Below are 18,531 nucleotides of genomic sequence, written 5' to 3' on the forward strand. Positions count from 1 at the left end.
AGTACTGGATTCCTCAAGAAAATACTTTTATATTTCTAACATTAGTTTGGACAGTGTAACATTATCAGTGCTTTACCCTCTCTGCTACTCGATAGGAGAAATTAACCCATGAGGGAAGATGCCGAAAGAAATGTGAAATGTGGTTTCACAGCTGGTCACACCAAGTCATGATAAAGCACAAATCAGAATAAAGAGCTATCGTGCCAGATTGTACATATATACACTCTTACCACTTATTACTATGCGCATCTAATAGGAATTCAGATGCAAGAGTTTGACTGGATGGAAAATTCCATGATTTCGCGGATGACATTCATACTCAAATTTCTGTTAAACATTTTGTTCCCAGAGCAGGAATCTGTACAGTATGTGCAGATAAAGCTGAGAACATGGTGCTGAAGCTATATAGTGCTCTGGTCAGGTTGCTCCCTCAATACTGCATTCCGTTCTGTCACCAAGACATAGGAAAACATCCAGGTCCTGGAAGGACTGCAGAGAACAATAATGCCAGTTCCCAAGACATGAATTCAGGGGAAGGATTGGAAAAATGCAGTCTGTTCTTTCTTCAAATAAAGCAAATGATAGAAGATGCCTTGTGAAAGTATAAGATACCAACTGGATTAGAAAAGTTAACCCTGTGCATTATTTCAAGTTATGCAAGTTAGGACCTTACTGCCATATAGGGAGCAAAAGATAGAACTGGTAAAACGGAAATTCAAGACTGACATAAAGAAAGTGCTTTTTCACTCAAAGTAATCAAATTCTGGAATTATCTTCGAGGTTCGGTAGCTGAAATGATAGCACTAGAGTCATTCGAGATGCTATTAGGGGTGGGCTGGGGTCACTGTGTCTGGATAAGTTAGATTGGCTCAATGATTGCCTCTCTTTATAATACACATCATGGTGAACCACTCAGATATGGCAGGCACAGATTCCAAGAGGTATTTGAAATGTGTATGTTATGGATATGTGGGTGCAGGGTGTGAGGTGTGGGTGGTTATTAAACCTTATTTATTGGAGCCAGGCTGTGAAAGCCTCTGAACTCTAGAATAAATAATTTCAACATTTAAGTCCATTTTCTGAATGGACTATTTAACAATTCATGAACCAAATAAATAACAGGTATCCGTATCTGTCACTGTATCTGACTGAGGTTTACTACGGGGTTATACAAGGTCAAAGAGGCACCAAGCAGGAAATATTGGGAGACAGGGAGGATTCAGGGAACTTCTTTACTCTTCAAAGTGATTTATATGGAATTATAGACTCGATTCAACTGACTTCTTTATTAGTCATAAGCTTAGTGAGAACAACTGAGAAGAGTTTCAACCAGGTATCCTTTATGCACTACTTAGAACTGCAAGAGGAGGGAACTCTCAGAGTATCGGTGAAAGAAGATCTTCTTAAGCCTTTTATCTTTCTGCCAAGTTGTTTGCTTTTGGCTCTGCTCTTTCAAAGGAGGCCATCGGTAACAAACGCACGTATCACATTTTCCTAATCATTTATTTTCTGTTTTGATCCCCCAGGTAAAATTCTGAGGTATGCCTAGTTTTGATGAAGAGAGCAATAGAAACATTGTTTTTGTTTTGTCTCCTCATATTTATCGAAGCTAAATTACTTGACCTCTCCAACTGCTAGTCCTCATTTTCTTCTCAACCACTAACATAAACCACAAGGGCTTTGCAATCTGGTCGTGAGTGTTAAAAACTGAAATAGTGCATGCTGTAAATCAAGCAACATAACTGGAAGATTCCATTATTGAAACGTGAACAAAACAGCGAACACTACGCACCTGACGCAAGAGAGATTACATTAGTTCATATTACAAAATCTACAGCTTCCAACGAAACCTCTCTTTGTGCAGACATCATTCATGTCACCATCAAGACATTCGTGTAGCAACTCTAAGTGTAAACAGATAATTTTTGGAAATATCAGCCCCTAAGAAAGGTCGTCTTCGTCTGAAGCCACAGAATCTGCTGAAGCTGGAGTGATACCACTACGGGAAGATCTTTGTACCCTCTGGGTGTGGTGGTGGGGAGGGTACAAAATTGGGCATAAGTCCCATGGCAGTTTTACCAGTAGTGAAGAGGCATCAAGCAGACTGCTTGCCCATTGATCAATCCTCCTGCTACCACCAGGATTTTACCATGATGGGGTGGCTGATGCCATGTGGTTATGTGAAACCTTGTGTGCCTCATTTTTAGGCTCTTGGTGCCCATTGAAATACCATTATACTCTCTACTCACCCTCCCATTTCACCTCCACCCCTGCCATGCCGACCTCAGCCCTCCATCTCCCTTTCTAGGACTTTGCAGCCTGGCCCTGACGAGATCCAGACTCACCTTCATCTGGGTTTCACTGATGTCATAACCCTTCTCCAGGAGTTTTGTTTCATCCTAGCAATGACCACCATTCCTGATTGGGACAAGAGAGCTGCTCAGGCAAGAGATTGACAGCAGCTCACAGAGGTGAGACCCTCCCTCGGATAGGAATGGACAGGCAGCCTCAAAGCAGTCAAGAACTCAAAAGTTACAGGTTGAGGCAGTTCAGCAGAATCAGGCTTCTGGGGTGGGACAGGGTAATCCTCACATTCGGCCCTAAGTGGAGCAGAGGAGGGAAGATCGATGGTGGCAGTGTGAAAGCAATTCTCGTCATCTCATTAAAACAGTCAATTTTCCAAAAGCATGTGTTTTGTTGAATGGTGGAGAAAGGTAATAACAGAAAATTGCACTTGTATAGTGCCTTTAACATAGTAAGACATGCCAAGATGCTTCACATTCTCATTAACAAACAAAAATTGACAGCAAACCGCATTACTGGGTACATGGGCAGATGTTTCGTTAGGGAACTTAAGTTTTAAGGATCATCTAAAGGAAACAGAGGTTGTGATGCAAAGAACTTGAAGTTTGGAAGGTGGGACAGTTCTAAAAAATAGACCAGCACCAGCTGAAAGCACAGCCACAGTCCACACTAATGTAGCACTGGAACAGAGATGCTCAGGGAATGTTCGTAAGGATGACTACCCAGTTTCCAACCAGTGGACTTAGGCTCACCCTCCCAAGGACAGTCGAGTTCTGACATCAACATCTTGCTGGGGTATTAGGAGTTCAAATATATAGCAGGCTATGCTGCAAGTTTTGTCAGCAGAAATGCATTGAATTTGCTTTTATTTCAGACCTTCAACATTTGCAGCATTTTGCTTTTGTTACCAGCGTATGTGGGTTACTTTTAATCCGAGGAGCAGCCAGGTGCATACTCTGAAATAATGTCAAAATTTCATACACTATTTTTTGATAGTGGAAGTTAAGGAATGATAAAAAAAAAGCTGAAAAATATGTCAGAATGCAGTATGAATGATTACAGTCAGATGCTGCAGTATCAGACTGATTTAAAATACCAGCTACTGTGTGGCTCACTGTGTGACGCCTTTAACATTGACATTTTCAATCATTAAGTAACCTACAGAAGATACAGGTATTAGAAAGGGGAGATTTTTATCTTCACTGCCTGAGCGGTAACCTAGTGGAATACATTCACCTCTCTGCTTGCTAAATAATCTGTCTGATTTTTATTGTATTGATTGCAATTCACTTTACCTGATTTATCGCCCAGGAAGTAAAGACCAAAAGTTGTCATCAAAACTACTTATCCATAAGCCATATTTTATATAATAGATATCTCTTTAAGGATTTGTTCACAAGTTAACATTATTTTCATGTCTGTGAGCAATTCAGCTTTGAGATAAGCACATATCCCTCTGATAAAGTTGAGCAAAATGAGCCTTTCTACTTCATTGTGCAACAGAATGTATCTGAATTTCACAGATAATCAAACAACAGCATCTGCTGCTCTAACTGAGCATCTGATAATTGCAAGGCAATTACAACGCAAAGGATGTAAAGAAAGTAACAGCTTACATTTCCGTGATGCTTTCTGGAAGCTTGCTCGATATCTCAGTAAGACCCTTGCCACGACAATCCACGATACTGTTGCTACATGTGCAGACCGCTGGACAAGACTTTGAATGGACACTGCAGGATTGCATTGTTAAACTCTGGTGACCTACAGGAGCGAGGAGGAGAGCAATTACATCATCAAGAACTTGAGTTTTTATGAATTTCTCCATCCTAAAGAGTGAGCTGCACTTTATTAAATAATTCACATGCCAAATTTGAAATGAATTACATCATTTCACAACGCCTCAAGAAATGGAATTGGCTGAATCAGAAATGAATGGTCAACTGCAATAACATTCAAATAAAACTTAAACAACTGACTGCACTTTAAAATCAAGTAAGTCTGATGAGGCTTGACTACTTTATCCCTATTGTTCAGGCAGAACTTGTGTAAAAACAGCATGTGAAAGCTTTAACCATGACTCTGACAAAGACATGAATCTATAACCATAGCCACATTTCTAACATGTAGCTTGCGCTTTATGTTATTGATGGGCCGAAGAATGAAACACTATAATCAGAATTCCATTGTATGCAGCTAAACAAATGATACTCAAGTAAATGCAACAACCCTCCTGAGACACATTTACTTTTTCCAGTACATTACTTCATATTGATTAAATAACACACTCAGGTTAAATGGATGCAACTATTACTTACCAAACAGTGTTTCGGTATGAATACTGTCTCTAACAGAAATTGGTACTTAAAACTTACAAGTCGGTTGAGCATAAAACCCAATGTCAAGTCCTGAAAATTTAATTCCAGCCCTAACAGGCAGAGAATGCGACAAGAACTATGCATGAAACTAGTGAGTCAATGAATATGCATGCTAACTTAAACACCCTGACGTATAACAATGAGGTATAAATATTCCAAGAGTCCCATTCACATTATTTTACATCTGGTCCTACCTGGCATTTGTCTACTTTACACATGGGTAGGTGTGAAATAATTGGGGCTACACCTGGGAAACTGACATCAAGTGGAAGATAATGAAACTAGCTGATAATGAAACTGTCAGGAGCTAAACATGTTAGTCAATCTATCTCAGCTCTGATTCAGGAACATCTTTTGATACAATGCAATGCAATATTTTTAAATGCATTCTCTCTCACTTAACAGTAGTTCTCAATGAAGCAGAATGAAACAAATAACTCCTAGGTTCAGATGCTTAAAAGAACACTTTATGCTAACAGATTAGATCATGGACCTAGTCACCTCCATATAATTCACAAAACTGCATCCCCAATATTTACATCTCTTCTGTTTTGTGAAAGAACAAAAATTGTATGACAGTGCCGACAATGAGGAAAGCAAACCTAATTATTTGGCACATCAAGACTTAAAATTGAACCAAAGAAATTTTTCAAAAGTACTCTACAACAGGACAGAACTCTAGATATCAGACAGAAATTCTTACCATACAGCAATGCTACCAACATCAAACAATAAGCAAAATACAAAAAGAAAAGTAAACTTGCCTTTGTCGTCATCTGGTAAGCATGAAAAAATGATAAAAACGCATTGAGATTAATAGAATGTACTCAGTTCTTTTAAAATTGCTAAAGAATGACAAAGGTTTCATGGTGGTTTCAAACTCAATATTTGACCTTAGAAGTGCTAATGACAAAGTATCTTTAGGCTAAATTTAAAAAAAGGAAAAGAATCTGGTGTGTGAGATGGTCGCTCACAGGAATATTGCTCTGTGAGTCTGTGCAAGGAAGGTTAAAAAAAAGGATTTCACATTTAGTTGCCTGAATGAAGACAAAGTCTAATTAATTTGCAGAAGAATCATTTGTAACATCACCCGGAGTGTTACCTGCTAATCTCTCCTGATCTATTAGTGAAGTGAAAGGATTGCAACTATAATTCAGACCCCTTTTCTCTTACATCTCCACCAGGTAGAGACACAAAGATCTTAGAAGTGAAAAGCAACACGATTTTACCAACAGGCTTCACACCAAGAGACATCACTGCAATTGTCTACCCAGTATCTCTAGTACTACTATTTCAAGAAAATACTATGAAGAAAAACAATTATAAACAAGTGGCAATGACAGCTATTGAAATATTCGACAACATCTCAGCTCCTCAGGCATTAGGTTGTAAAAATTGATTTAATAGTGAATAGGTTAGAACTATATATCCTATTATAACTACATTCATTTAACTTACCATTTTTTAAAGTCGAGTAGCAATCAGGAATGACAGAAAGCATGCATATGTTACCAACTCATTTAAAATAAATAGCTTAATGATTTCAAACTCAAGACTGCAAAGGAAAAACTCAAATGGTTTTGCGGAGCATTTATGGAGCATTTATGTAATTCAAGCCTTAACGCTTCTACCGTTTTTGTGCACCTAATTTTTCCACAGAGGCAACTTTACTTAAAAAAGCAGACTTCTTTTTAACAATTTAGCGTAATACATATATGTGCTTTTATCAATCTTTTGTATATATTTCCTCATTCTCCACTTACCAGAGCAAATGAACTCCTTCTTTTGTACTTCTGCAACATTATGGCCTCTCAGGTGCCCAGGCCCGGTGCACTGAGTGTACAGCCCAACTCGAGGGCGCTGTCGCAGCCAATCAGCAAGCCATGCTAAATGGCAGTCGCAGTACAGGTTGTTTGAATGGAGTCGGCTGGAATATAAAAGCAAGGAACAAAGTTAATACGTTGAATGAAGAAGAGAGCGTGCAGCTCAATTTCAGAGATCCTGGTTCGCGTAATAAGGAGAGCAAATGAGGAATCAATCCATTAATCTCATCTGTAAATATAAAGCTCTCGGGCAAGACCATTTTCAATACTTCCAACATTTTTTTTCTAAGCAACATTTGTATTACAGCAGCCTTTTAACTACAGATTAATGAATTAATAGAAGTTAGCTCAGTTGTCACAAAATCAATTCAAAGCATCCCCCTTGACTGGATTACAAGCTCAGCAAACACCTAAAAGCCAGAAACTTAATTATAGAATTAAGAAGACTAAGTCCAACCAAACGACAAAAAAAGCAAATTGCACGACAGCGATAGCGTACTGTCAGCAAGAAAATTAATGCTAATAGAAGCTTTGGCTCCCAATTAAAAATACCAATAAGTCTTGCCATTATTAGTCTCTATAAAAACTGTCTTCAAAATCCTTTTAGTAGATGACATTCATTTTCTGCTGAACAAGACAGAAAGTAACTCAATATAAAACACTCCTTTCATACATTTTTTCAGATTTCCTCCTTTCTTGTTTAATCACAGAAAAAGGATTAACAGGTTTTGGCCCCTTGGGACCTCTGCTCAATGCAATCTCTAAAATTAAAAGATGCAAATAGCAGTGAGCAGGAGAATTAAATGAGCTACTTTTCCTGACAGGACCTTCACAAGAACATGGCTCCCATCCAACAAGCAAAAAGCACCTTGCCATTAATAAAATATCAGACAAATGTATCCTCTAAATTAGGCAAATTACTTTAGACTGGCTTTTATGTTCCTCAAAGTAAAATAAAGGATGACAAAAGCTATAAATCACGATGCTGTCTAGAATGCTGCATTGACTGTGTAATGTCATTTCATTCGAACCTTTTAGTCAAAGTATTCAATCCTAACAAAATATACTCTAATGGATATTGAAACTCAGAATGTCATCCAGCATTCTAATTTTCCATTCAGGAGATTATTGGTTAGGCAGCCACTTTTAATTAGATACTGTACTTTGGATTATGACAATTCCAATACATGGGTCTGCTGCGACATGGCTTGTCTTTATAAAAGTGAAAACGAGAAAAAAAAGGGAAAGCAAGTCTCTCTGGTATGGCATGTAATCTGCTACAATTTTAATTTACCCTTAACCAATGTCATTACATCTGTTATGCTAAATATCCTTTGAGAAGCAATTACAAAGAATATGAAACATAAGGAAAGAGTTCCAAATTATGCATTTCAATTCAGGTTTGGAATCTTGTCATTATTTAACCATTTTGCTTCACTGAAATATCACTAATTCAGATAATATTGCATTAATTGTGGTTCAGCAATATAACACAATTTACATTTCTTAGCAATCACTCTTTTCCTTTTTACTTACAAGGTTCTAAGCCTAGGCATGTGGTTGAAGCTTGCCACTGAGAGTCGAGAAATGTTGTTATTGTTAAGGGTACTGCAAAACAAAAAAGTAAAGCACAAGATTATCAATCTCGTCATTTTTAATTTTAATTGCTTTTTACTGTCGATGTAGCTGCGAGTCTCTGACTAATGATGTGAGGGAATAAATGTATTCTCTTTCTGTGGGAAGTTCAAAGAACTATAAACAGACCACTTCTTCTGTGGAGAAGTCCGAGTATTTGATGTAAGATCATTATGCTTCTGTACGCTGTATGCTTCATAACAGAATGGAAATGTGAGCTTTGAAAAGGGGGAAGAGGGGAGCAACCAACACTGACAACCCTTGTGTGTTCCACTATATATCACTTTGAAATGCTGATAGCAGCTCTTTCCTTTCAATCAATGTATGCTTCCTTGACTGAACTATGAACCAGCTGGATTGAAATGTTAGTTTCTGAGGACATACAGCGTTATCCACCTTTTTTTTTCCACAGTTTATAGGCATGTTAAGAAAAGACACACAATTTACTTTGTAATAGGTGGAAATCAGTGCTATTTTCCCTAAACGTTATTTTTCAATTATGACTACCATGTGTCTCCTTGTCAGAAATACAGTTACTTGTAAACCTCGCAATGAGAGTTTTGGATGGTGGTTTATTCATTGTTACACTCACAATAAACAACCCTGGTGTTTTTATTTCAATAAGATAAATCAGGGATCTGCTCATTGCCTGGACAGTATCTGCTCATCAGAACTTCAAGGACAGCTCAATAAACAGCCATTTAGTTGAAGTAGCTTTATTTCTAGTTTCTTCAGGAAAATGTACCTAGAGGTGGAATTAGTCCTGGAAGGTCAGAAATAATCCAGCCTCTCTCTCATTGAACATTCGCTCCATCTAAGCTATGTCACCTGTTGACCTCATCCATCTACAATCACTACTTTTGCACAATGCTTGCAAATCATAAGACCAAGATAGAATATGAATGACAAAATCATACCTGTATAATGTGAAGAGTTTTTTATGCAATGCAGTTTACAGTTTTTTGACTACATTAATTAGTTATTGTTTTCTTCAAGGACAATACAAAATTGCCATTTTATAGTTAATTTGCTGACATAAGAGATTGAAAACTAATGTCAGTTTCTTTCACTGGTTATCATGGAAACCAATTGTTTCCAGATAGATAGCTTAGCTGCAGGTTAAAAAGGACAATATGTCAATTGCAATAAATAAGACAGTTTTTGAACGTTCCATCTATAGCAGTAACATTATGTCAACTACATTCAAATCAGCCTGTTGAAAATAAATCCTAGTCTTTTAACAACCACAGTGAATGCACACCACCCCTCTCCCTATCAGAAGAAACAGATATTTTAACTGTAAATCAGCTGCTTGAAAGCCAAGTGAGTTGGAGTTAGTTAATATGTGTAATTTCCTGACAACATTGTTCTGCTCTACAGCAAGAGCTTTAGCAGTAATTGATGCAATCTTTAATGGCTACTGAAACCAAAGCACTGGTCTCAATCTTTCCAAACAAACGGAGCTAAGAATCAAGTTGATCCAAAAATCTAAGCAGTTACTCAGGATGTAACTCCCTCTCTTTCTGTCATGGTGGAGCCAGCCTTTGAAAAGAACATCTGGTGATCAAAATGTTTGTTAAAAGTGAAACCCATTCCTGGCTGCCTGACATACCTAGAAATGTCTGAAGAATGTAAAGCATAGAGTCCCAAGGCCAAAAATGTCAAGAATGTGCTAAGTGCTCCAAATTCTCCTAGGTTTTGCCTTTCTCCTGACTGGACACAAATGCTGCATTAAGGGGTCAAACCTTTTCCTTTACGTACCTTCTTAGCAGTTTGCGGCAAACTATCTCTGATGTTAGGTGCTCCAGCTGAGGCTTTATTTAATACTTATTTTAGAACTAGCATCAGACTTTTGCAAAGATTTCCATTGCACCTCTAAGAGGTGATGGAAGTTTCAGTGAGTGATCCAGCTAGTCCCATGATTGTATACACAACTAAAAACAAGTTGTCAGGTTTAATCTACGACAGTACCATCTTGTACACACGTATACTCACAGGTCCGGGATCCAATAATGATGAAAATGTCTTTGCAGACTCCAATGCATAGAAAAAAAATCTGATGTAACATCCAGTGCAACTGTTTGCTAGCTCACAGGCTAACACAGAGGTCTCTCTTTCCTGCAAGGAGTGCAACTTTTAGAGGAATTAATACACAGATAATCCCTGTGCAAAGGACTGCCCTTTAGGGACAAATGTAAGCAGGTACTCACAGTACTTCCAGGTCACGCAGAGCCCTGAATGCTCCATCCTCAATGCAGCTGATCTGGTTGTAATCCAGTTGCCTGTTAAATAGATTAGTGGGATAAACTTAAAGAAGCAGAATATTAGCGGTGTTATGTACTACAAAGCCTCCCTTAAGGCTTTTCTGTAACCAGCCTGTTGTATGAATGCTCTTATAGGTGCTCCATCTTTATCTCTATTCATCTTTTCCTCTCTCTCCCCCTGTTGCTCACATGCAAAAACCATCATATGCACTCATACCAGTCCTCTCTTAAATACTTTGCTGTTTGATATTTATTTATGTCCCTGTATTATCCACCTGAAAATGTTTGTCTTTCCTCAGACTAGGTGCAAGCAACTGAAGCTCAAGAAAGCTCCAATAAATAATAACTGCACCTTATATTAAATGCCGACGGAATACAATTTCATTACATCAAGGAAAGCTATCCATTAAAAGCTTTCAGCATCATCTCACTAAAACAATTTCATTAAAGAGAAAGGACTGTAAATCACTTAATGTCACGCCATTCCCCTCGGTGACCTAAGTGAATCCATTTATCAGAGGAACCCAGCTGCATGCTAATTCCACCAACCTCCTCAAAGACCAGCACTTTCCTCCATTCAAACTGCATAACAGTTTTCTTAACAATCTCCTAAAACTGGACAGCATCAAATGTCAACAAAGAAACATGGCAGATAACATCCAATTTTCTCTGCAGTTAAATTCATAATCAAACACAGAAAGGAAGGGGAAAAAAGACAATCTTTTTGAGATCTTTTTAATAAACTAATCTTCTTGGGCAGAGAAAATCAAGATAATTTTCTTCTTTTAAATGGAAGTGACAGTGGGTATTGACCTTTGATGCTCCAAACATAAGTGTTTCGTTACGGCTAATGGCAACATGTACCACCTCTCGTGGACTCCTGCTTTCTGCTTTCTTGAAGCAACTAAGAGGCAATCTCCCTTCAGCTTTAAGTGTTTTGGAAGAACCAGCTTTCCTTTCCTGAATATGTAAGTACACATAGATAAATTTGTGGATCTCTCCACAGTTAAAACTGTCCTTTGGTCTTTAAAGGGCAAAAACTTGGGAGGCTTAAATTCAAAATAATGGATTGAATTTCTGAATCAAAGGGGGAATTGATAAATGAAAGTTTGAAATAGGGCACTGTGGGGAATGAAAATCAACAGTGATGACCAGAGAAAAAGACACACATGGTTCAATAATCTGGCTGCATTGAAAAGTGCTATGCTTCTTTACACATTCTGACTTTTAGATTAGGAATTCATGAACCAAGTGACAGAATTATCTTCAGTTTTCACAAAAATGACCTTTCTCTACTTTTTGTTTGCAGTTAATCCATATTTCTTTTCTCAAGGATGTCACAGAAGCGCAGAATAGTTATGTGGAGGACCGTCATGTCTGTGTTGGCTCTCTGAAGGAGCAATTCACCTTGTGTCATGCCTTGTGCCTTCGCCCAGTCGTCCACACACTCATCCTTATCAGATACTAATCCAATTCCTTCAATTGACCCTGTCTCCACCATTTTGGCAGGCAGCTAATTCCAGATCCTAACCATTCACTGTGTGATATTATTTTTCCTCATGTTGCAATTGCTTCTTGTCATAATCATCTCAAATTTATGCCCTTGGGTTCTCAAGCCTTCCACCAGTGGGAAGAGTTTCTCTCTCTACTCTATCCAGACATCTTTTGATTTTGAATACTTTTAGCAAAGCGTCTCTCAACCTTTTCTTGTCCAAGAAGAACAGTCTCAACTAATGCAATCTAGCTATATGACTAAAATTTATCATCCCCAAAATCATTCTTGTGAATCTTGACCATGCTCTCTCTAATCTCAAAACATCCTTCCTAAAGTGAGATTCTTCCAGAATTGGATGCAGTGCTCCAGTTGAGGCCAACCAATGTTTCATACAGTTTTGTCAAAACTTCCTTGTGACTTATGACAGAAACCTTTGGTTTTGTCCATGAAAAATGAAATAAGCATCGCCATGCTAAATATAGGAGACCATCACAGCTAATTCTATCAAGCACTGGCCTCATTCAATACCCACAGCTTTTCACATTTTCACAGTGGTTGCTGAAGAGCTTTCAGGATTAGGAACTATAGCTGATTTCATCCAACCTAACCTAGGGCTCCAATCGTTTACACTTCCTTTACTTCCACCTCAACTGAGAACAGCAAACACACAACAGAAGCTGAACCTTTCTCATCAGTCAGGCTTAATACTGCATCCAGCCATGGATTTATTTGCTAACACACTGGAATTATAGATTTCTGAGTTTGTAATGGCATGATTCAGAGGGTAACTTTTTTTTTAATGAAGGTCATGACTTTGATACACTTTGAAAAACAAGTGATACTTTGAAAAAAAAGCCTTGAAAGTACTTCAATCAGCTTTTGATATTTTAAATTGATTTCCTTTCATTTACTGGAACTTCTAACTTGCTCGCTTGGAATCGTTAGGTTACTCTATCAAGAGCAGTTCAACAGGACTACTGACGTCTTGAATTGAGCCCTGCCAACTTCAGTTACCAATTTCAGAAGTTGACTTCACAGGGTTCAGCGAGAGTCAAATATTGTCATTCACAATAAATCCAATCTAGCAATACCGCATGAATTGCTCATGCAATACAAATGAAGAAAGGGTTTTCCGATTGTGAACTTAAGGGTGAAAGAAATACAACTTTCATGATAGCACAAACTGGGTGATAGTGAGTTGGTAGCTGGTTTATGTGATCCCTCAAAGAAAATCATACCACTGAATTCTAAAGGCTGATGTTGATGCAGCTAGTGAAGAGTTTTGGTATCATCTGCAGAATTCTTCATGAGCAAGTACTTGGGATTTTTAAAGTTATTTTCTTTACTGTTTCTCACATATCCGTCTCTCTGCAGTTCATTTATGCAGTAACTGCACGCTCTTAAATGGTGAGCTCTGGACATTCGCTGCACTTGATGTGAAAATGTTTCCTGATTTTACTCCTAAATAGCCTATTTCTAATTTTAAGATTGTGCCTCTTGCTCTCCTTATTTGCTTATTATGTTCACCACTTTCAGTAGACCACAGGTTGGCATGATCCAAAGAAATACATGCCAGCATTGTGAAACATGTTCACATAATTAACCCATTAAGCCCTGAAATTATTCCTGTGCATCTGCACAGTACCCACTCCGTGACTGGTACAGCTTTCCCAAGTTATATCAGACAATTTTTTTTTCTGAATTTTATTTTCAAATCGTTTAAATGGAGGTACTTTAAATGAACATTTTGAGCTACTCAGTAAGGTTTACTGATGAATAAATTGCAGCTTAGGGGAATTAGATGAATAGAGCTTTGCAGTGCTGCTATCCATCCACATATAGTGTACCAAAACACCGATTCACAAATGGATTTGTTCGGTTACTCATGCTTCTTCTTTCCTTATGCCAACAGCGAGAAATTACAAAAGAGGGCAATCCAGGTCAGACAGGATTAGACTTTCTCCTTTACCCTCTTGGAAAGGAAAATTTAGTGGGGAGACTCACATTCCTCTGACAAATCTTGGAAGAGTTTCATTCCATTAATTTGAAAGAAAGAAAGAAAGAGAGTGAGTGGAGGATGAGACAGAGAAGATGAGTGTGTGTGTGTAAGAAAGAAACATGGTGAAAGGAAGAATGAGTATGAAAGAGCCAAAGAGAAAGTTGCCAATAGTTCCCTGAAGGATTCCAACTTTCTGCCTGTGAGGCAGGTTCTGAGCTGCCTGGTAGCTTATTCCCAATAACCTTGAAACACGTTCTAATCAATATTGTTTAATAAGTAGAATTAAGACTGTCCCATCATTTTCTGAAGCATCCTTTAATTTCTTGTCTCTTCAAAAAAGCGAGGGATTGGTATCTAATTTTAAAGAGCTTGATTCTTTCAAAAGGTGTTTTTATTAATCATTTGGCTAATAGCTTTTTTTATATTTTATATTATAAGAGCTATCTATAACGTTATTCTTTAACCTCAAGCTTAATTTATCAAGGCAATTGAAATTACTATGATGGTGCAAACTGGACTCCTGACAAAACACAAAAGAGAAATTGTTACTTGACAAATTGGAAAATCTCTAATACGATCAAATTTGCCTAATGCAGTCTGCAGGTTAATTTCAAGAAGGCTGAATTGCATCTTGGTACATATCTCATTTTCCTGAGCTGCCATTGTATGAATCAGTGATGATAAAGTTCCCACCCCACTCTTAAATCATCTCTCCTACCTCGGTACTTTTTAAGCAGGCAGCTCGAGGGAAAATAATTACTACTGCATTTCTAAAATTAGTTTGTCAAAAAGGATCTCCACCTTTTCAGATTTTCCTTAACTTTATTTCTTAACATTTAATTATACGTTTCGTCACAGGTCTTATTCCAGTATCTCTCATCAAGGTAATGATGAAGCATTCAAAATGTCTATCCTTGAGCAAGAATGATTAATGGCAAATGGTGGAAGAGTGAAGACTGAAATGTTTGCATCGTGAACCTAAAGGTAAGGGTGAGGACGTTTTTTGACATTGATGTGCATTCTTTTAAATCTATGCAGTTTAAAATAAATTGGGCTGAAGTATCATGTTCAAACCTGGGTCCTGCTGTGGTTTAATACCAAACTGCTTCATTTCTAGCTGTGAACAGAAGCCCTCATTTCCTCTATTGAGTTTCAATAACAAGTGGGAGAATGAAAGGCAGTAAAAACACAAATGATACGATCAAATTGCCAAATGTGAAAATAAATTATGTCCTGATTACAAGGTAAGCAAACTGTGAGTTTAACAATTGGTCTGTCAATTAAAAGAATGTGCCCTTGTTGAATTGTACAAACCAGATGGGATGTGACATGAGGGAAGTAAAGACCAGGTGCTGAAAATGAAGTAGACTTCAATGTTAAATATGAACTTGCCAGTATAGTGGTGCTGAAAGAAGTATATTTGTTTAGCTGAGAGGGAAAAGGTATCTGTGACAAAAAGTGTCATATCCTTCATTTATATTCATTCATCTAAGACACTAACAGAATGTTATCAGAAAATCTCCAGGGCAAACATGGAAGTAAGTTATTGACAACAAGGAGATTTTTCAACCTCTTTCAATGATCCTCAGACAAGGGGATGAGCTGGGAACCTGAATGCCTTCAGCCACGTACACCTTTAACAAGGAAGAACCATCGCAGTCACTAGAGCATAGGCATTGTGCCAAGGAAATACAAAAAAAACTTAAGGAAAAGAGAATTTAGAAGTCTTTCCGGTCATTACTTAAGGTGTTGTAGGAAACTCTTCTACTCTTGTCATATCCAATAACTGCACTTTCAATAAAGCATTAGTTTGATCATGGATTAAAAGACGAAGTAAGACATAAGGAACATATGTACCGAGAGTGAAATAAGTGTCTGAAAAATAGCACTGCAGTTGGACACTCAATATGAGCCAAAAGCTGAATTTGAATTAGCAAAGGACATAGGCAAGTCTAAATCCATGCTGCCATCATCCTATTTCTTGTAAAATATTTCACTCACTCTTAGATATTGGCTATTGGCTATTGGCTAAAATAAATTTTCTAAATTAGTCTTTAAAACATCCCTCTCTATTTAGCATCAGTGGCTTTCACTGCTGTGTCTCAACATATTGCTTCTTTAATTTGTCTTGGGGATAGATTTACCCCGACACTTACCAGCCACTCTTTGAAATACTGGAAAGTACCAAATATAACTAATGTAACATCATAGCAAAAGCATTACCAAATGAACAAAAGAGGATGGAATTGCCATCCTACTTTTTCAAAGAAACATTATTACTGATTTGGAAATAATCAAATTCGGTGGGGAAGGTATTTCTTTTTCACTTTAAGACCTGGATTGTAACAGGGGCAGATAACATAGGCAGGGGGCAGAATTTCAGATAAGAAACCCAGAGGTAGAGAGGCTGAATATTATAGGTCATCCATAGGCAGGAGAATACGTGGGTAGACCTGTACAGAGAGTCCCCGACACTGTCTCAACTTTATGAGTGACCAAGAAGGCACTGGGTGGACCACCTACCCAACTGAGGCCCTTCTGTGGGCAAACACCGCCCAACTAAGGGCCACATGCCATCACTGCTCCAACTTAACCAGCAGTGGAAGAGGCTTGTTCTCAATGTGTACTCTGGCAGGTTTAACCCTGCAGCTCACTGGTCACTAAAGGATGGGAAAAGCTTTCTCCAGACCTCCATGGTAATCAGAAGCCTCACACCAAATTGTGCTACTCACATCCGCCCTCTCCAACATGACCCTTCCTTGGTGGGTCCTGCTGACCTCAGACTTAGCTGAGTGTCTGGGTCCATTGCTGATCACTGCAATATATGGCTCTGAAAGGGTTAATAATTGATTGATTTATTGATTGATCAGCAAATATCATCCACTGCAATGACATAATGGGAATTTTGTCAGAGTAAAGAAGGAGATTGAAGGAGACAGACCTGAGGCTAGGGAGCTTCTTCTAACAATCTCTGTGGTAATGTAGGTCATGTTCATGTAATCTGCAATGAGTTGCAACAACGTAAGAAACTTTATATTGCTTACTGAACAGGACCCTTCTATTGAGGCACAACATGATGAGCAGAGGTGTGACAACAGTCAGCAACAGTGTGAAGAACCCCTGCCACAACATAGTGGCAGTGATGACCAACATTATTTACTCTACAGAGAAAAGAACATGTTGGTGATTCAGAGGGTTTTAAAAGAGATTAGACTGTACCGAACGATGATGACAGCAAACCCTGCAAACCATATGGCAACACTGAGCAGAGAAGAATCCATCAAAAATGATATGGAATGTATTAACGACCTGACAAAGGATGAGTATGAACTGAATGAATCTGTATACCATGGCAGAGGTATAGGTATTTTGTTACTGTATAGGTTGCATACCAGGCAGGAAGTATATATTTAGGACAGTTACATGACATCATGACGTGATGTTCTCCTATAAGAGGATGCACCGCACCCTTAGTCACTTTCTTAGTGCAATGGAGTTAGTGTAGTGCATTCAGTCTGTTGTGTGTACATAATGTTCAGTAACATTATGAGCTCAGAACCCAGACAGTATGTGACAGTCTGTGATATTGTAGCAATGTAAATAGTTAGTGCTGTTAATAACCTTCAAGATCTCTGTCTCAACAAGAACTCAATCTTTGTAACATACATTGCTGAGCTAATATATGGCAGCATTCAGACCACATCATTCCAGCAGTAGTGTTTGACTTCAGAGACCATGTCATGGTGGCATCAAGGGGATTGAGATGCTAATGGTGACAGATGTTTCGTACTAAAGTCTGCAAACGTGATAGCAACAGTGACAGACTTGTGAAGATTTGCTTTCGTTAAAGGTCATTCTTCATCATTGACCAGGGTTTAGAGCTAAAGTTACAACTACAACCAAGACTAAAAATCTACAATCTGGAGGAAGAATCATTTGTAAGTACCCTCTCAAGCAGCAGACCATAGCTGATTTGATTTAATAAATGAGAGTTTTTAAAAGATGAACAAAAGTTGTAACTGCGCCAACCTACTAAAATGTTTTTGAGAACAAAATACAGGGGGAGAAAAATGAAAAAAAACTCTAATTTCTATAACAAAAAAGAGATTGAGTGTGCAAAAACATCAGGCAATTAGCCATTTTGCTTCTTGGAAAAGGTTAGAAACAATCAAAGTAAAGTTTGCACTGTCATTACTTCTTTTTTTGACATGAAGACCACATGCAGACACATGCTTACTACATTTAAAGCACCAAACTTTAAAACTGCACAAACAGAAAGAGAAGTGAAACAGCACAATAAAAAGCATAAAGAAAACAAAACGACACTGTAATACAATTTTCATCCTAACATTTTAAAGAACACAGTAAAGACAGAAAGCAAACATCTGAGGATGGTTTGGCATTCGACTGAAATTCCGTCAGGACATTAGTTATTGAAAGAACTAATCATTTAATTAACCTTTACTTGCTAGATTAACAAATAGCTTACAAAAAATGTCAGACAGTTAAATTCCTTATTATTTTAGGAAAATGCAACATATTGCTCCTCAGCAGCAACAATATTTTAGAAGAGTCTAATCCTCCAGTATTTCAAATGATGACCACAAAGATCCCCTGACAAAATTTTCCAGATTTT

At 38.0% G+C, this 18,531-nt stretch overlaps 1 protein-coding gene across 1 annotated transcript in view; it reads right to left on the bottom strand.

Annotated features, from left to right (window-relative positions):
- slit2 (slit homolog 2 (Drosophila)) overlaps nt 1–18,531 on the bottom strand; it is a 426,057-nt gene that overhangs the window by 150,119 nt on the left and 257,407 nt on the right. Inside the window, exons 6-10 of the mRNA XM_048602443.1 lie at nt 10,348–10,419; nt 8,039–8,110; nt 6,443–6,606; nt 5,444–5,455; nt 3,921–4,065 (exon numbers count right to left, since the gene is read on the bottom strand). Coding sequence (XP_048458400.1) covers nt 3,921–4,065; nt 5,444–5,455; nt 6,443–6,606; nt 8,039–8,110; nt 10,348–10,419 — 465 coding nt within the window. The remainder of the gene's footprint in view (nt 1–3,920; nt 4,066–5,443; nt 5,456–6,442; nt 6,607–8,038; nt 8,111–10,347; nt 10,420–18,531) is intronic.

Source organism: Rhincodon typus, chromosome 1 (genome assembly GCF_021869965.1).
Source record: "Rhincodon typus isolate 14 chromosome 1, sRhiTyp1.1, whole genome shotgun sequence".
NCBI classification, from domain to species: domain Eukaryota; kingdom Metazoa; phylum Chordata; class Chondrichthyes; order Orectolobiformes; family Rhincodontidae; genus Rhincodon; species Rhincodon typus.